Source organism: Diadema antillarum, unplaced genomic scaffold, assembly GCF_040938485.1.
Source record: "Diadema antillarum isolate AM-2024a unplaced genomic scaffold, OU_Dant_1.0 seq00000624_RagTag, whole genome shotgun sequence".
Classification (NCBI taxonomy): Eukaryota; Metazoa; Echinodermata; class Echinoidea; order Diadematoida; family Diadematidae; genus Diadema; species Diadema antillarum.
The window spans coordinates 149922-168105 of record NW_027271546.1 but is presented as its reverse complement, the minus strand read 5'-3'; the positions used below and the strand labels follow the sequence as shown (position 1 = coordinate 168105).

The 18184-nt window shown below is 39.7% G+C and overlaps 1 protein-coding gene across 1 annotated transcript; it reads left to right on the top strand.

The window, feature by feature from the left end:
- The first annotated feature begins 258 nt into the window (after positions 1-258).
- LOC139736135 (uncharacterized) lies at positions 259-14185 on the top strand. The gene is made up of 5 exons (XM_071646866.1): positions 259-373; positions 8105-9744; positions 11068-11151; positions 12892-12948; positions 14159-14185. The coding sequence occupies exons 2-5, from the start codon at positions 8149-8151 to the stop codon at positions 14183-14185; spliced, it is 1764 nt and encodes a 587-aa protein (XP_071502967.1). The 5' UTR covers positions 259-373; positions 8105-8148.
- The last annotated feature ends 3999 nt before the right edge of the window (positions 14186-18184 follow it).

Sequence of the window (18184 nt, the reverse complement as noted above, 5' to 3'; positions counted from 1 at the left end):
GTGACGAGCTCGCTCCGGTTGCTGGGTGTGTCTATCAATTATTGGTGGATGAGAGCCAGACAGGGGCGACTGTATTGGGCAGGTACGAGGTATCCACCAGCACGGAACATCATGCTCATAATACTCGCCAGTAACGAGACATCGTCAGATGTGTACGTGGTTTATAGCTGTGTACAATGGTGCACGTGGATCGCGGTGCTGCTTCATCGCCTACCGACAGTACACAGTAGGCCTAATGTTACATGTAACCACGGTACATACAGAACTACTGTCAAACCGAATCAAGATGTCAAAGTGAATCTAACAGGTTACGCTAATCGCTGGTTGTTCTCAACAAGTCAGCTGCCTTTCGACATAATGCCAAGTTTAAAAGGTAATCCCAGTGCGATTAATTTTTGTTGTTCGATTTCCTTGAATGCTTCCTTCACTCAGTGAATGCGCAGTGCCAGTGATCAATGACATGTAAAATCTTGAAAAAGAGAATCCATACAATAAAGCAGCGACTAGGAATAGCAAAGCTGGGAATGGAATGGGATGGTGGAGCAGAGCAAACAGTGCAGTGAAAAGAGTGTAAAACAGTATTAAAATATAACAGTAAATGTAATGATTTGTACTACAAACCTGACTCCGGGAGATGGGCTCTCCTACACAAGTCCTAGTGCAATGACAATGTAGCCTATTGTAGGTTCCTTGTCCACTAACCCTCCTTTAGAGTGTAGTGTAGTGTTATACATTGCATCCTTACCTTGCACTAGCAGCTGTATACTGAGTAGCATGGATGATACAACTAAGGACTTGTGTCTGATGTATACATCACTCACTTCATCAGATATAAGTCCTTAGGCTTAGTTGTATCATCCATGCTACACACTGAAAGGATGTGAAGTCCATCAAAGTGTATGCATAGTGTAGATCTAACATGTTAACCCGTTGAGGACGAGTCCCGAGTATACTCGGGCAGGTGTCTATGGGAAATGCGTGTTGTAGCAAAATCAGTCCGTCCTCAACGGGTTAAAGTGGCTTCCTGGAAAGAATAGTTTAATTAAGCACAAATAGGGTTAGTTCTCAAATAGCCCGACCAGATGCTGTAAGTATGCTGTGTCGCGACGTACCTACGTACAGCGACTGGGCTGTGTATAGTTAGTTCTCAAATAGACTCTACCTGCAGAACTGTCAATTTTCGTGCTAAAGTGTGTGAAATAACATAAATGACACAGTTTCATTTGGGTAACGACAAAACTATTAGCCAAAAAGGTTCACTGGAATTGGAAGTCCACAATCTCGGAACTTATCCGATCACAGTTGGCACATTATGGGTACCAGGTAATTAATTTTCATCATCGTTAATCGACAAATCGGACCACAGCAATCTTCTGCACTATGACTATGAGATATTAGCATAGTGAATTGCATTGAAGGGCACAAGCTATCATCACATAATGTTCTATGACAGCCCCACAGTGCTGTATGGGAGGGCTATTCTGGACAGTAGCCTAATATGACAAGCTTCACTTAATACAATTGAAATTAATCTACACTTTTGATCTCAAAATACTTCAAAACAACTCCTCATACTGGCAAATTGTTTCACCCAGGTAAGTTTCTTGGTAGACCCAGGTTTTGATGTGATAGTATTGCAAGAAAAATTCAAGAAGCCGTCACATGTTTAGAGCAAGGCCAAGAGCTACCTGATATCAGATCAGTTGAATATCTGACTGAGATGTTCTTCCTGTACTGGTAATCTGTTTTCTTCTTTTTTAAGGCAAATTGCTCAGTTGCTCTCCACTTGTTGGTTCCCTAGCATTTGTACCACAGTGCAGGTCCTGGAGTGCTAGATCCCAAGTTTCTGCATCTTATTTTGGACAGCTTTCTAGTTGTGAGTGCACCAGAGCCTGGATTAACTGAACTTTAAAGGGACTGTGCAGTACTGGTTGAGGTGGGGATTCATGTTTTGAACATTCCTAAGTGAGATAATGAGAAACCTCTTATGAAATATGAAAGAGCATGTAATTTAAAGAAGGATTCAACATTTATTTGATGAAAATTGGTTTTCAAATGGCTGAGATAGCCAGAAACGTGATAATAATAAAAGGTGACAGCTAGGCCATGCCTTTATTACAATCTCTTTGTTTCACTCTGTTTTTGGATATCTCAGGCATTTCCAAACTGATTTTTATCAAATAAACTTTTGATACCCCTTAGAATTAAAAGCTCTTTGACATCTCATAGAGTGGTTTCTGTATATCTCGCAAAACGTTAAAAGCTAAATCCTCACCTCAACCAGAACTGTACACACCCTCTAACCCCTTGAAACAAATGCTCAAATTTCTCCTCCAAAGCCCTTGGTCTCAGGGGTTTTATTTGTCATGACTCTGGCCTAACTAATAGTGGACAGTCCGGGAAAGGGTTAGGGTTAGGGTTAGGGTTAGACTCTACATTTGATTGCAGGCATAAGTATACAAATTGTTTGCCTCTTTTGCTGCTTCAGCCGTTTTTTATGATGTAACTTTAGTGGGCAACTGAGCACCTTCTAATTGGAGGTGGAATGAGGAGAGGACTTGTCTGGATTGAATTTGTTTGTACTTGAGCTCCAGGCCTTATCCAAGTTAGATTTGAAAGAATTCATAGATCTATGGGCATTCTGTCTTCAGTTTGCCTTTGAACAGCATGTTGTTTTATGGTAGTTAACAGTGATTGATAAATTGCCAAATGCCACAGTACAATGCTTGGACAATGGATAAAGATACCAGTCATTTGAAAGAATTTAAGTATTAGATTTGTCATAAAATGTTCATCTTAGAAAATTTGCTTGGCATTTCTCTAACTACTTTACTTATAATATCATGACTAGTGTAACTAAAATGTTACATTAATTTGAAAAACAGAATGTTTGCCCAAAGCATTGCGGTCTCAGAATAATGTGGCACACAGAGAGTTTTTTTACTGTGGTGTGTAAAGGATATAAAATCAGTTCGTGAAATCTTTGCCCAGCCCATTTTACTGTTACCAGACATAATCTCACTCAAAGGGCAATGATTGCCACTGTATGCATGTTGTGATAGCCGAAGTGAAATCAGGTAGACAAATCAGGAGTTTCATCAAATTTGAGATTTAAACAAAGATAATCTTTCGGATAGAATAATTTGCTAATGTGTGTTTATGCATGTTTAGTAGCATTTTACAGCTAAACAAGCACAATTTAACTGATTTTACTTCACTTGTCCTGTTTTGTTTGCACAATGAAGTTGCTGCCAAAAATGAGAAAGGGCAGCGAAATGCTGCTCACTAGGTTTATTGTGACTGAGGAATGACAAATAATTAAAGTGCTGTCTTTAGTCAAGGCAATATGCTGTATTATTAACACCTGCAATAGAGAGCATAACTTCTTTGCGGTAAGGAGCATGGGTACAAAGGAGAGCTATTCTAGTTTCTTCTACTGTAACACCTCTCTGATATGACTATGATTTGAAGAGTCTGTCCACCTCCCTGGTCTGTCCATCGTAAGTGGATCACACAGCAGAGAAAGAGGGGAGAAGGGGCCAAGCAACCATCTGGTAATAAAAATCTGGACCTCTCATGAAGCAAACACTTTGCTGTATGTGTTGGCTTGGAGATTTCTGGTTCTGCAGCCACTGTTTGTACATGTATAGCAGTACTCTGACTGCTGCGAGTTTCATCTGAGAAATTCGATCATAACAGATGTGAGAAATAATTGGTAAAAAACAATATGAGGCATGCACCACAGGTCATTAGCAATACACCTGGGCCCCGTTGCAAGAAAGTTGCAATCAATTGCAAATAATTGCTAATTTTGAAACAACCATTCTGATTGGCTCAGGGTCGGCCCTATTAAGAAGACATGCATGCAACAATGATTTTGATTGGCCAGTGACAATCAGTTGCAAGTTGCGTTTAAACGCAAAGTTTCTAGCAACGGGGCCCTGTACATGTATCTAGGTTCTTCAACTTGTTGTTTTTGGTGATGGTATGATGTGTCTGCCCCTGAGCCCCTAGTAGATCATCCTGAAGGTACCTCCTGATCACTTTTACTATCAGTCATATGATATTATCTAGTGTTGGCAAATAGCTTAATGTTGTGGAGACTTTGTAACCCCACGTACATCATTAATATGAATCAAACCCAACATTGTGCTGCAGACTGTGCTTTGAGGAGTCCCGCCAAAGCAAATATTTGCGTGGAAATTATGACAAAAGGAATCAATTTGCTACACTGTTCACACATGGCTTTATAGTTCTTTATGATGTTATAAAGTAGGGTAAACAGCATTAGTAGCCTGCGGATTGCTTCTTTGAGTTTTGTTCCCAAATTCATCTCCAACCCTCACATTAGTTGTTCAAGGTTTTAAATCTTCAGCAAACAATATATGGCATTGATTAGATTATTATCATATAGGAATGAAAACAAGGGATGTTCAGATGATGTCGCTTTTTTTTTTGGGGGGGGGGGTGTTGATTCCAGTCACAAAACAGAAGAACTCATATCGGGTGGCCAGCACTCCAAAATATCCATTCTTCAGTGCAAACAGTCGTATAATACGTGCTAGGCACATATTTTGCGAAAATTTAAAGAGTGTACTTGGTAAAACCATGTATGCACAAGCCATCGGTGGCTTTCTGTCTGTAGAAGCAAGAGAGACAATAGTGTTATTTACATGAGCAGTTTACTCTTTTATGAGGAAAAAAACAGTTGCTTACCGGTACATTTTCCTGTCAGGCCTGATATGTTATCAGGATAAGGGTTTGCTATATTTTCAAGAAAAAGTGCATCAAAAAATAATCTGAGTCCCAAGTTTTCTCCTACTATGACCCCGTTTACAGTGCCGGGCTCGGCCAGGGTTTTTAATTCAAACCTTTCAATATTTTGTTGTAGTGGCCCTCTGCTTGTAAACAAACACTATTATTGGGAGGCACTGGTCGCAATTTGGTACCGCATTTGGCCCAGTTTGCGTTTACAGTAAGAAAAGGCCGAGACTACCTCCAGAGCTTGGGCAAATGCACGGCCAATTTTGATACTGCATTTGGCCTTTTGCACGTTAACAGTGAAATGAAGGCCGGGCTCAGCTGCGGCCAGTCCCGGCCCTCTCACTCACTGTAAATGGGGTCTGAGTCTTTGCATTCAGCATGCCAATGTCCCTTGGGTAATCTGTAATCCTGCCAAACTGAATCAAGTGGGGCTGCACGATGCTGCCGTTCTGTGGTAGGGACAATGCTTGTCAGTTGATTATTCTTCGACATGCGCAACAGAAAAATATATATTGCCTGTTAAAGTCATCATATTTTCCCAATCAGTCCCATCCAGATCAACTTAGACAAAGTTAGCTGCACTTAGAGAAAGATTGCATCAAGAGAGCACATTCTCCTAAGATTTGGATGGGCATCAGGTCCCCCATGGTACTTGAGGCAAAGTACATACATGTACATATATGTATGCATGTATCCTTTAATTTCAGTTTATACAGGTAATGTCCAGTAGTGAAATATATGGCCTTTTTGTGCATCATGCCTATTGATTCACTTTGTGTTCATCCACATTGAAGAGTCCATTGCCCAGACTTACCACATTGTGTTACATGTAGGAGCAGGTTTTCTTTGACACAAATCCACAACCCAAAAAACAGGTGTTTGTATGTAATGTACATTGTGATCTGTGCACAACAGTGAGCTGCCATTCAGTAGGCGTTTTCACATCAGCCTGATGTTTCGAAATAGCGTGCTATTTTCTGACTTGGGAAATTAACCCAATCACAAAATAGCGCGCTATTTGATAATGTGAACACAAATTAATGCACTAATTGTATTGCTCTGATCGAGAAAATTTGTTGAGTCCAACTCGGGGGAAATTTCTGAAATAGCGGGACAAAATAGCGAACTAGCGCGCTATTTGATAATGTGAAATTGCCTTAAGAAATTAGAGTGATGCATCCCATCATGCCTAGCGTGTGTGACCTGAAAGGGTGCGCTCTACTGGTACACCCACTGACCTTGTAGGTCAGTGGGTATACCCGACACTGTTTGCGCATGCTCAGCTGTTGAATTAGCTCGAAAAAATTCTCTTCGGGCTGATGTAAATAGGAAATGAAATAGCGCGCTAATTTGCGATCGCGAAAAATATCTCGAGCTTGGATTTTTCTCGGGCTGATGTGAAAACGCCTAGTGCCACCTGGGTATTCAGCCATTTAGCAGGTTTGCATTGATTCTGCTTGGTGAGGTATTTCTCTCCTGTCTTTGTAAAGCAGTCCCTCCCCTGTCATGCAGTATCTGGTACACCTTGTATGTAGTACTGCCACATTCTTAACCCATTGAGGATGGGCTGATTTTGCTATTTTCCCACGGACCCCTGCCCAAGTATACTCAGGACTCATCCTCAACTGGTTAAAGGGAGAGTACAGTATTGGTGGAGATCAGAATTGGGCTTCTAACTTTTTGCGAGATACCAAGAAAACACTTATGATATAGTACAGAGCATACCATTTTAAGAGGAATTCAAAGTTTATTTGATGAAAATCAGGTTTTGAATGACTGAAACATCCAAAAACAAAGTAAAACAGCAATCGTAATGAATTGTGGGTCCCACACTTTGTTAGAATCGTCCTTTTTTGGATATCTCAGCCATTTCATAACCAATTTTCATCAAATAAACGTTGAATTCCTCGTAGAATTACATGCTCTTTCATGTTTCATAATAGGTTTCTCATTTTCTCACCAAAAAATTTTAGAAACCTGAAATTAGGTCTCAACCAAAACTATACGATCCCTTTAATGTATTGAAGAGTAACCAGGTATTCAAGTGTTTAACCCATTGAGGACGAGTCCCAAGTATACTTGGGCAGGTGTCTAGGGAAAATGCGTGTTGTAGCAAAATCAAACCGTCCTCAACGGGTAAATGTCACCCAGCAATGCTCCATGCACTGCATGCAACTAAAACTCTAATACGTTATTACTTTAATAATCACACCATTACATTGAGAGAACAAAAGTGTTCTAGAAAGACTGCAAAGAGACAATTTCCCATTCAGCTTTTATTTCAAAATGTAGAATTATATAGAATAAAAGAAATGCTCTGCAGGTGATACAACCCGTATGAAAAGCTAAAAATGGATTAGGTTTACCTGAGCATCTTATTATTTTGAATCCTCACATAATACTGTATCAGGTTTTGTGGACAGGTTTTGTTAGTTTTTTTTTTTTTTTTGATTCGCTGTCACAAATAATGGCAAACAGCAATGCCCTGCTATTACCTTTGCCAAAAGTATTTGAGCTGCCTAGTTTGATATTGTCAGAGAGACAGCATTGGTCACGTTTTCAAGCATGTATGTGTACAGTTATTTATACTTATCTGTGAAACGCATGTTTCACACCTTATGTTCAAATGTCTACATGTATTTGTATTATGCTGAAATATCACCCAATGGTACAGAATAGACAAGTAGCAAGAACAATGCTGGACCAGTATGCAGATCTCTTACCTTATTTACCATTTCTGAGTAAATGTAATTCCATCAAGAAGACACATATTTTTCTTGCTTCCCTTGCCTATGAACAGTTGTGGCATGATCATGGTCATGTTTTCTTTCCTTGACAGTAGTCATTTCTTTTCAAGCTTTTTCAAGGGATTTTAGATTCAAATTTGCATACAATTAACATGTACGTATTCCTGATTGATCACTTTTCCTAAAAAGACGCATACATGTGTACATGATATAATTCATATTGAAATCTGTCGTCAGTCCCAAGCTGCATCAGACATATTGAAAAGAGTTGGAGCATTTGCTTATTGTGGAATGGTTTTGAAAAGGGAGTGTGTACTATCAAAGAGAAATACAGTGTACTCCTGTTATAATGAACACAGTTAAAACAAAATCATAGTTACAACATTTTGAAGTTTAAATTCAGATCCAAAAATTATCATCTACAGGTATATCTTTACACACGTTATTGTTTAGCTACTACTCATTTTTTGATATGACAAAAGAAAACTGATGGTCTGGATGACTTTGTTATAACAGGAATGCACTACACATGATATCATACATATGTAGTCTCTTGTGTAAATTCATTTTTGGTTTCTTCATTCATCACACAGACTAGCAGCTACACCCCAGAGGAACTGATGCTTTAGACTGAAAGATGGGAACTGGTGTGCGATTAAGTGATCGATTCAAAGCACTCAGGGACTTGAAGGCAGATTCCGGACAGGATTCAGAGGAATCTGTGACATCGTTCAGTGACTTGTTGGAAGTTACATTGGAAGTGACCATTGATCTGCTTAAAAAGGGTAGAGGAGCAAAACACAAGAGGAAGAGCAATGTTCCAACAACATGCCTGCACAAACTCTCCCGCAATAACACACCAGGCAAGAGGAAGACAAAACCCAAGCCATTGCAGAATGTTACCAGCAAATCATCGAAGCAGAAATTCAAAAAGAGAAATGCAGGAGCAAAACATCAGCAGTCAAAATCAGTATCAAGAGCTGGGACATCACAGCAGACAAAAGGATCGAGCAGTGTGCCACCTGAAGATGGAGTGACTCATTCTTCAGCCAAAGGAACATCAGCTACTGTAATATCACTGGAAGACAGCAGAAAGAATTCTAATACAGCACCTTCACATAACATCCCATCCAAAAAGAAAAGCAGACCGGGAGATCCCTGTTTGACAAATGGCAACAACTCATGTCGTCCGACAAAGGCACGTGTAAATTCAGCTTCAGATTTGGACAGTAAGTTACAATATCAGGAAAGTGGTATAATGGGTGTGCTGGCTGACAAATCTGAGGATCCTGATTGTTTGAGGAGCAGCATCACAGCAGATGGCATCAACACTGATAAGGTGGCTCAGGACTGTGTGGTAGCATCTACTGAAGATGTGAACACACATACCATTGACAGTCCCAGGGATGCTGGCAAGGCAAAGGGAAAAGCTGAAAAGCCCACTTGTGAGACATTTATAGAATCAATCACCACAGATAACAAAAGGTCTGATGAGATACTGGACACCATGCCAGGAAAAGATGAAGAGCATGATGCTTCAAAAACAGTAGAGAAAGGTTTTAGTACGGAAGAGATTAAGTCATGTGCAGGGAATAGTAGTGCTGAAATATCTACAAGAGCTGAAAATGACAAAAAACATTATTTTGCAACAGATCATGATGTGAAAGGAAAATTTGATGGAACACGGTGTGCCAAGACTGCAGGGGCTCTTGCAGCTGTTGGTAAGGGCTTGTCAGAAAAAGGTTTTGCCAACAAGACTACACAGCTGAAAGAAATGTCAGTACCAATATCAGGAAAAGATGATGCAACACTGAATGATGACAGAATGATGACAGAAAATGCTGAAGAAATATTTTGTTCCAAGTCTGCACAAACCACTGCACATGCTGCTGAAGACACATTAGATGAAGACAATGACAGTGCAAATGGCAAGATGAATGAACATTCCAAAATGACAGCAGCATTTGAGATAACAGAGGCGAATGCTGTTGCAGTGAAGAACAATATGATAGAGAGCAGTGAGGTTCTTGACACTATAAGAGATGTTACTGATGATGGCAGAGAAGAAACACAAGAGGACATCATGCTTCATGACAGTAGACCTTGCACGATGACAGAGATTCCCAGTATGACACCTGCACAAAGTCACTTGGCTGGCGAGAACTCTCCTGCAGTGGATTTCAGCAACATGGAGAGGCAAAATGACCAGCTACAATGTGCTCTGCAAAGCACAGTACAGTGTTGCACTTTTCCAGATACGAAAATTGAAGACTGTAAACATGGTACAACTTCCATAATGGCAGAAAACACAAATGAACCGTTGAAAGCTTCCTTCAAACAAAGAAGTACCAATCCCAATCTTGAAAGATGTAAACAAGAAACAGAAAAGAGCTGTGTTAGTGAGAAATCAACCATCGAAGAAGAGAACAACATCCTTCTAAATGATTCTGTCAATTCTGATGAAAGCCATGACACTGTAGAAAGAAGTGCTCCACTTGTCTCAACATTTTCAGAACAACAATCAACGGATAATATGCAGCAGCTGCACTTAACAGTGATATCCTCACCGGTGGAGGTACAAGTTTCACTCTGCCCTCCCACACAGGTTGCTCCAGATAGACTTCAAATTGCCGTGGACAGGAAGCTAAATGTCACACAATTACAGACAGAACTAGATAATGTTTTCTCTGTTGGCAAGAAAGAACTTAATTCCGTGAAAGATGAGAATACCGTTAAGGATGAGGATACTGTGAAGGATTTGCCAATGGAGGTTTCTGCTGGTAGCAATGACATAAGTGACAATACTGATGGGCATACAAAATGTGATATTGCTATGCAGCCTCAATCCTGTGCTAGTAGTAATTTGGCAGTCAAAGGGAGTGGCAGTTTTTTAGACAAAGCTCCAGTTATTGAATCCATGGCAGAAACGACCAACAATACTCTACAAAGTCTAGCTGTCCCTTCTCATTGTCTGCAAAATCTGCAAAGTCTCTGTGGATCTACCAATACCTCCACTCAATCCAGCAGTTCTCCAGTCAATCCCATGTCAATATGTGCACAAGTAGTAACCATGATGCCTGATGGGTCTCACAGTGATGATGAGGCTCGTCACTTGAATACATCAGAGACATACCATGACCTAACTGGAGAGGGTCTAGGAAAACAACTGCAGGTGTATACCTCAGTGAGCAGGGTATCTGAGCAGTTCAGCCATGAATCAGATAGAATCAATCAGACACCCAAGGGCAATGTAGGTGAACATGAGGTGTTTAGTGAACAGCATATTTCTGTACTCCAAGGAAATTCCGGCATCCGTTATGAAAGTAATAGGTGTGTAGGCAACCATATGACAGAAAACAGCAAAGATGACATCAGGCTTCACAAGTGTATGTTACTTACTATGGATGAGCGAGAGAGCCAACAAAATGCCGATGCATTTTACCAAGCAAACAGTGATGTAGGAAATCTCCAGTTGAAGCTCCCTGAACATTCTCCAAGAGTGGAATTAGACGATCTAGATGTAGTGGATATGGACATCTCACCATGTTCTTCACAGGGTAACTTGGAGTGGTTTTCAGATGATAGACTGGAACTAGCAAGTATAAACACCTCTGTCTGCCCAGCCTCGAACAAGAGAGATGTAGGTTTCTTTCCTACACAAAGTCAAGAATATACACAACATAGAAGTCCTGGCATGGAAGAGGTAGTATGTGAACAGCAAAACGGTCATGAAAAAGGACAATCCTCCACTGCCTATTATGAAGAAGAAATGGCATGTCTGCCTAAACACAAAGAGAAGCATGCTCCTGGTGTTCCAGCATCACAAATGGATGGAATGTGTGAAGTGAAGCCATCCATTACTCTAAAGCACAGAACAAGATCTTTTGTTGACAAGGAAGAGTTGGGATTCCATGAAAATGTAGGATTGTCGTCTGTTGATGATAATGCAAATGATCTTTGTCAGAATGAAGCACGAACACAAATTCCCATTATCTTGTCAACTTATTCTGAGAACCAACAAAAGAACAGGCATGAAGATATTCCAGGAAAGACTGGAGCTGTCTGTAATCTCAGTGGTGTAGAAAGTGTCAAGAGTACAAGTGACTGCACAACCAAAAATGATACTTCACAACTTGATGCAACTTTGCCATATGGTACAGATGAGCAGAAAATGGCTCTTCTTTTTGATGGAGATGATTACAGCAATTACCATAATGTGGAATGTCATAAAAAAACTAATGAACTGTCATCTTTATGCAGTGAGAAGAATCAAAAGCAATCCTATGTATCTAATGCATCGGTCAATGCTGAAGAAAGACCGCTCTGCATGTGTTCTGATAGAAGTCAACAAAGCTCTAATTTGTCTGTGCCAGTGTCAGAGCTTATGAATAAGTCAAGAAGTTACACTAGAGAGGAGATTGTGGATTGCATAGAGGATTATGATCAATTATCAGATCATCTCAGTGTAGTGGACAGCGATGAAATAGATTGCCGTTCTATGAGAAAATGCCATATCCAGAAATTGCCATGCCAAGGGGTCATAGCCAAACAAGGTTCCTTGCCTGATAACTGCTGGCTTAGTGAAGACCAAGGAATCTTGAAAGTGAATTCAGAGAAAGTAGCTGCTGTTCAGGCTATTCAGTTTCAGATCAGTACTGCTGTGAATCCCACACACCGTGCTGCTCTTGAATTGGCACTAGAGACTTTGATGACATCAGTAATGAGACATCCAAATGACTATGTTTATGATGCAGGGAAAAACAACATTTCCAAAAGAGCACAGAGATCACCAAAAGGCCAGAATGTGGAGAAATCACCTCGTGTAACTACTCAGGGAGCTGAAGTGCATGAAGCAAAGAATGACACTGGGGAAAATGCTGCACATTCCATTTGTGCTATGGAGAATGATAGGTACCAAGCTAGTAGCAGTGCACCTCCTGATAATTCAGAAGTTACTACTGAAGTGAGAAGTGCTAAAGCGGAGGAAGATCATGTTAGCCAGTGGCAAACAAGTAAAAAGCCAAAAAGAAGCATCAAGTACTTTCATGGCCGACCACTTATCAAAGATAGATCAAATGCAACTGACCCATATCCAATACCTCTGGACAGTGATGATGTTGTGTCAAGCATTTATGATCCCAGAAGATTTGTAGATCCATACCCAATCGAGGAGCTGAAACCTCTAAAGTGGAGATCCTCCAGGTCGAGGAAGAGAAAAGGCAGACACTCAAGGAATGTTTCTCAAGTAGACAATTCACATAAGGGCAGTAAGCGAAGAAGGATTAATGAATCTGAAGGGAGTACCCAAGATACAGGAAGGAAGAAGGAAGTATCGTCTCATAGCTTTTGTATGAAGCCATCTGTGATTGGACCATCCCAGGACTCCTGCAAATCTGACAACCACAAGCTGCAGGAAAAGCAAACATTGCGTGCCTCAGTGAGTGCAGGTAACCTTGCTTCAAATGATACAAATGGATCTCACTATAAACATGTCAGTTGCAAGGAAGATGGTAGTAGTGCACATTCTGAGAACATTGTAGAAGAGTATGATGGTGTGAACAGAGATATGCTTCCCTGGGAAGGAACACAAATTTCAGACATGAAGAATGAAAGTTGTAAGGCTGGTGAGTCAGTGGAAGTTAGTCTTGGCAAGAGAACAAGAGCAGAGGAAATTACAAGAAACAAAAGCCCTCATCATAGAAGTCAAAGCAATGTTGATACTAACCAGAGTGATGAATCTAGGAGAGAGTCCAAAATGAAACACCACTCTGAAAAATCAAGTGATGAAACATCAGAACCACCCAGAAAGGTGAGAAGATCAGGGCCCCATTCAAGATCCTCTAGAAAACACCAGAGAAGTAAAAGTATGCCCTCCACACACTCCTACGATAGTCATGGTGTCATGTTCAACAAGAGAGGAATAATGTGTCCTGGAAGTCTTGAGAAACCGTACAGCAGTCACATGTATGTGAGACGTGCAAGTAGGGGAAGAGGTAAAAGCAGGTCCAGAAAAACATATTTACATAACAACCTGCTGAGAAAGGATAGGTTTCAGGATCCCAAGGATGATGAACCAACATCACTTTTGGAGTCATTGGAAGAGCATGGCTTTCCATCTATGGTTCCTTGTACAGATATTCATGCTGCACTTCATGATATCAAGTCTCAAATGCTCTCTATGGAGAAAAGCCCATTAGAGGTGAATAAAGTTAAAGCAATGGAGTTGATTCATCCTCTTCTTGAGATCAGGGATGCTACCATTTCTGCTCTCAAAAGAATCAATGAAGCAGTCCACGGCATGGAGTCACAAAGAAAATCTGAAATACATCTTCATCGTCAAAAATATGAGATCCTAATGGCTGACATTCGCATCCATGCAGAAGTGCTTTCCAATCTCCTATCTCCCCATGAAGCAAAGAAAGTAATGGCTGGGTTTGTGGACAATGCAACTGGAATTCCCTTTGTGGACTCTACTGTTGAGTCACATGTGTTGAAATGTCTACGTCAACAAGGATCTTCAGCAATGCCTTATGCCTACATGGACCTTATTGAAAGTAAGCTTGATAATCTATACATGTCCAAACCTGGTTCTTGGAGGAATAAATCGTTCAGTGACATTGATGACTCATATTATCCACTTTCATCAGGCACTGTCAGACATGTGGATGGTCTGAACAGCAGCTATGAAACAGCTTGCTCAGCTGTATGTGCATCATCACCTGCAAGTCTGTCTTGTCCAGAGATGGTGGCAGCTACGCCAGCTACCTCAGTTACAGAGTCAGTTGATCAGTCGTCAGAATTAAGACGTGCATCAGATTCTGCAACACACGAGACTTGGAAACCTAAGGATTGGCCAACTAGTGTTTTCAAAGATCCCACTGAATCCCATAAGAAAATCTCAAATGATGCAGATCATGTATCAAGGTATGTTGCTTGGGGCTGTGTCAGTGGTGTTGGAGAAGACTGTGCTGGAAATACCAAGAAAACCCTGACAACCAGTGAAAGTACAAGGAGTGGAGATCTCCATGGCCCATTTTGCAGAGTTCCAGACATCTCAATGCATGGTAGCACTATACCAGCATCCCCTCCCCACAATCCAGGCAGTTCCCATAAGGCTCAAAACTATATTGCGAGAGCTCAAGAACGGGACTTCCAATCAAGGCTGTCGAGTGATTCTGAGGTAGATGTTCAGAGATTGATGGGCAATGACTATCAAAGAAACTCCGATGGTCTGTGGACTCCCAGATCACCTGTTGCATCTAGTGACTCATGTAGCCAGACAAAGAGGGTAAAATCTAGGTCTAAATCATTGTGGTTTAAGACAAGCTTGAAGATGAAATGCGACAGCAGTCTTAGTTTAATGTATGATGAGTATGATGAGAGCTGCAATACTTCTCAGGAGTAACAGCAGGGAGAATGAGCGAGACCCGAACTGCCCCCACCGCTAAGGGAAAGTTTTCTTATAGTGCTAGACAGGGCAACCCAGTCCTAATCAGTAGAACAAAAAAGAGATGTGCTGGAAAACCTATTGTATAAAGTGTAGTAGAATTTGTAGAGTAGCATTACTGCCTTCAAAGAATGTTGAGGACCAGTCCTATTATTTGAGGAATTTTTTGTTCAATCATGCTACATGTACCATTTGACTTGTCATTTTTGTATGTTTTCATTTGTGTTTGTTTTGTGCAAAGTTGCCATCTTAGCTCAAACATCCATTTGTAGCAAATAGCTCCATAGTCTTGCTGCATATTCTGAATGTTGTGCTGACAAACTATGAGACAAAGAGTGCTTATATTTGGGTTAGAATTGTGATGCTTATATCTCTGCCATGAAAAATCATCAGAAAATTTTACTGCATCATAAAGGTTTTATCTCTTGCATGTTACAACATGTAAAAGTTTATTCTGGACTTGAAATGCTTAATCGTGTCAGAAGAAAATACGGCAGAGTCATGGTCTGACATGTAAGTCCCTGAGATTTGAATACTTTCAGACAAAGTGTTGTAGCCTTCCTTCTGTGATGGATACCTACTACATTTATACATCACACGACTGATCTATGAATATTGATCAGTGTGGAGATAAAAAGTCATGATGGCTTGAATGACAAGTTTAAAAATTTTTTAACTGTATGCATTCATTCATGATGACTATCACTATACGGTAGTTTTGGGATAGTTAGAGGCACTTGGAAATCAACAGTTCTTAGAGTAAAAAAAAAAAAGAAGAAATGAGCAAGGCTGTAGAATGTTTTGTGGACTCTGTATGTATTAGAGCAAAGTCAGTTTATAGCATTCATGTTCATAAGATATACATATTTTGCATAATGTTTTGCAACTGCTTTTAATGGTGATGTTGACATCAGAGTTGTATGCTGCTTATATTGGTGTGCAACTGTATATTATTGCTGTGTTTGTAAGACCAGTTCCGTATGATGTCAAGTAATATTCAGTACAGTGATAACCAGCCATCAACCCAAACTCCTATGCATTGGCAAATCTAATCGAATAGGATTAAGGGAAGAATGTTTAAGAGAATTACAAAAAGAAAGCCAGATCTAAAGAATCATTCAAGAATCCAATCAAAGCATAATAAATGGATCTAGCAGCACTTCAATGATAGCAAATTGATGTGTGTATGATTAACATCTTTGTGGTAGAATGCCTTCTTGGCATACTGCGTATGTTGCATTTACTGTCAAATGACTGTGACAGTGCTGGGAGATGAAATTGTGTCACTCGAAGTGAACTTCTACTGTGTCACAAGTAGCTAGTTTTATTTGTTTTGCTGTTTTGTTTTGTGTAGCTTTGAAGGTGTGTTGATATAAAATTTTGCTGACCATGTCTGTAAATAGCTTAGCCATATCCTGTGCCCTTCACATGTTATGCGCAAAAGCAGAAGAGAAGACTGCAAAAAGTTTATAAACTAGTTTGGCTGCATTTGTCACTAACATGACATTGTTGTAATGATGCAGTGTTGTTGTTGTTGTTTGAAGCAGGTGATCAAATTATGTCAGCTTGAATATTGTCATTCTTTACACCAGGAGAGCTTTCTTTTGTCTGCATTTTGTCTGAAAGATTCTACAGTGCCGTTGTTTATTATATCGCACATTATGTTCACATAAATTGACACTGAGACAGTGTTGTCAAAAAAGTCTTAGTACTAGACATAGTCATACTTTGCACTTTTCACATTTTTAAACTTAATCATGCAGAGAGTATGTTTTAGACAATAGAAGACTTGATAATCAGTAAATAATCAAGCCGTGTTAAGAGTGCTTACACTTTTCTGTTGAATATAGGATTTGTTTTGACCTGATAGGATCGAAGCATTTGCCCAGTTATGAACAGTTTGTTTGTTTGTTTGTTTTTTATGCAGCTGTTCAGTCTTCAACTTTTAGGATATGATATTGAGAATCTTGGTAATTCACTGTACGAATACATTGTTCAAGCATTACGTATCAAAGTCGTTAATGATTTTTTCTTCCTTTCACTGATTGTAAGATGAACCTTTTAGTCACTATCACCATGCATGTGCACGTCACTATGCAATTTCCACCTAAGCTGCATGTACAGTCAACCTCGCTTAAATTAAATTCAATGAGGCTGCAACAACAACTTCAAAAATCCTTCAGCTTATGTGAATTTGAACTTAACGCAAAAGAATGAAAAATTTTTGTAACCAACCAGGTTGAATTTTTATTACTTATAGATGTGAGGTCAAATACAACAGAATAAAAAAGTGATGACTCAGAATATTATGTTTGTTTGCATGTGTATAGTAATGTTATTGAAGCATATCATGAAGGTGTTCTGTAATGTATTGAGTCATGAAAGTTGCATTCACTGCATTCTGGGCAATGCTATGCGTATTAGGATTTTATGCCCATGGTAGGACATATTGAATCAGTTTTTTCTTTGAACAATGTATATACAGGTGTTTTTTTTTTCTTTAATCACTCGTGAACATATCTCTTCCACTTCATGTATAAGATACATTGTAGTTAAAAAATGTGAGCTCAGTGTCATACATTGATTATAAGGCATACATTTTTCATCTCGACAGTATCAGGGGGAAAAACAGGTTCAAAGACCCTTATTTTCATGAAAGGGAGATTGTCAGCTAGCATCACAAATTCTTTACTTAATTGCCAGCTAGCATCACAAATTCTTTACTTAATGGACTTGTTAGTATTTGATAGCAAGATCCTGCTTTTTATTGAAATTGAATGTTATACTAGGTGTTTCAAAAAACATTTCCCACTTTTGATTCTTAATAATTAAAAAACTATATATTAGATAGCATTGTCATTAATATGAGTGATAGCTGAATAGTGTACAATTTGATTGAAGGTGGTTTGAATATCAAAGCATACATCAGTTTTATGAAATCCATGATTAATTTCACACTTAGGTTCCAGATTTTGCTCTATTTTCAACCCTCTGTACAAAATTTCACTTTGCACAGGGGTCAATGGGTGTGTATGGGAGTGTGTGGTTAACACCCTGACAATGGTCCTGAACAATAGCCAGGGTTTGAATGCTTCATTATTTATTCATGAGAAATTCCACTATCACAACTAGTCTTTATTCAGCCTCTGGCAGTATCTGTGTAAAGTCAAACGCCTGCCGATACTGTCGTTGAGTCGTGACAGTGCTCTCCCTACTTCTGAAAAAC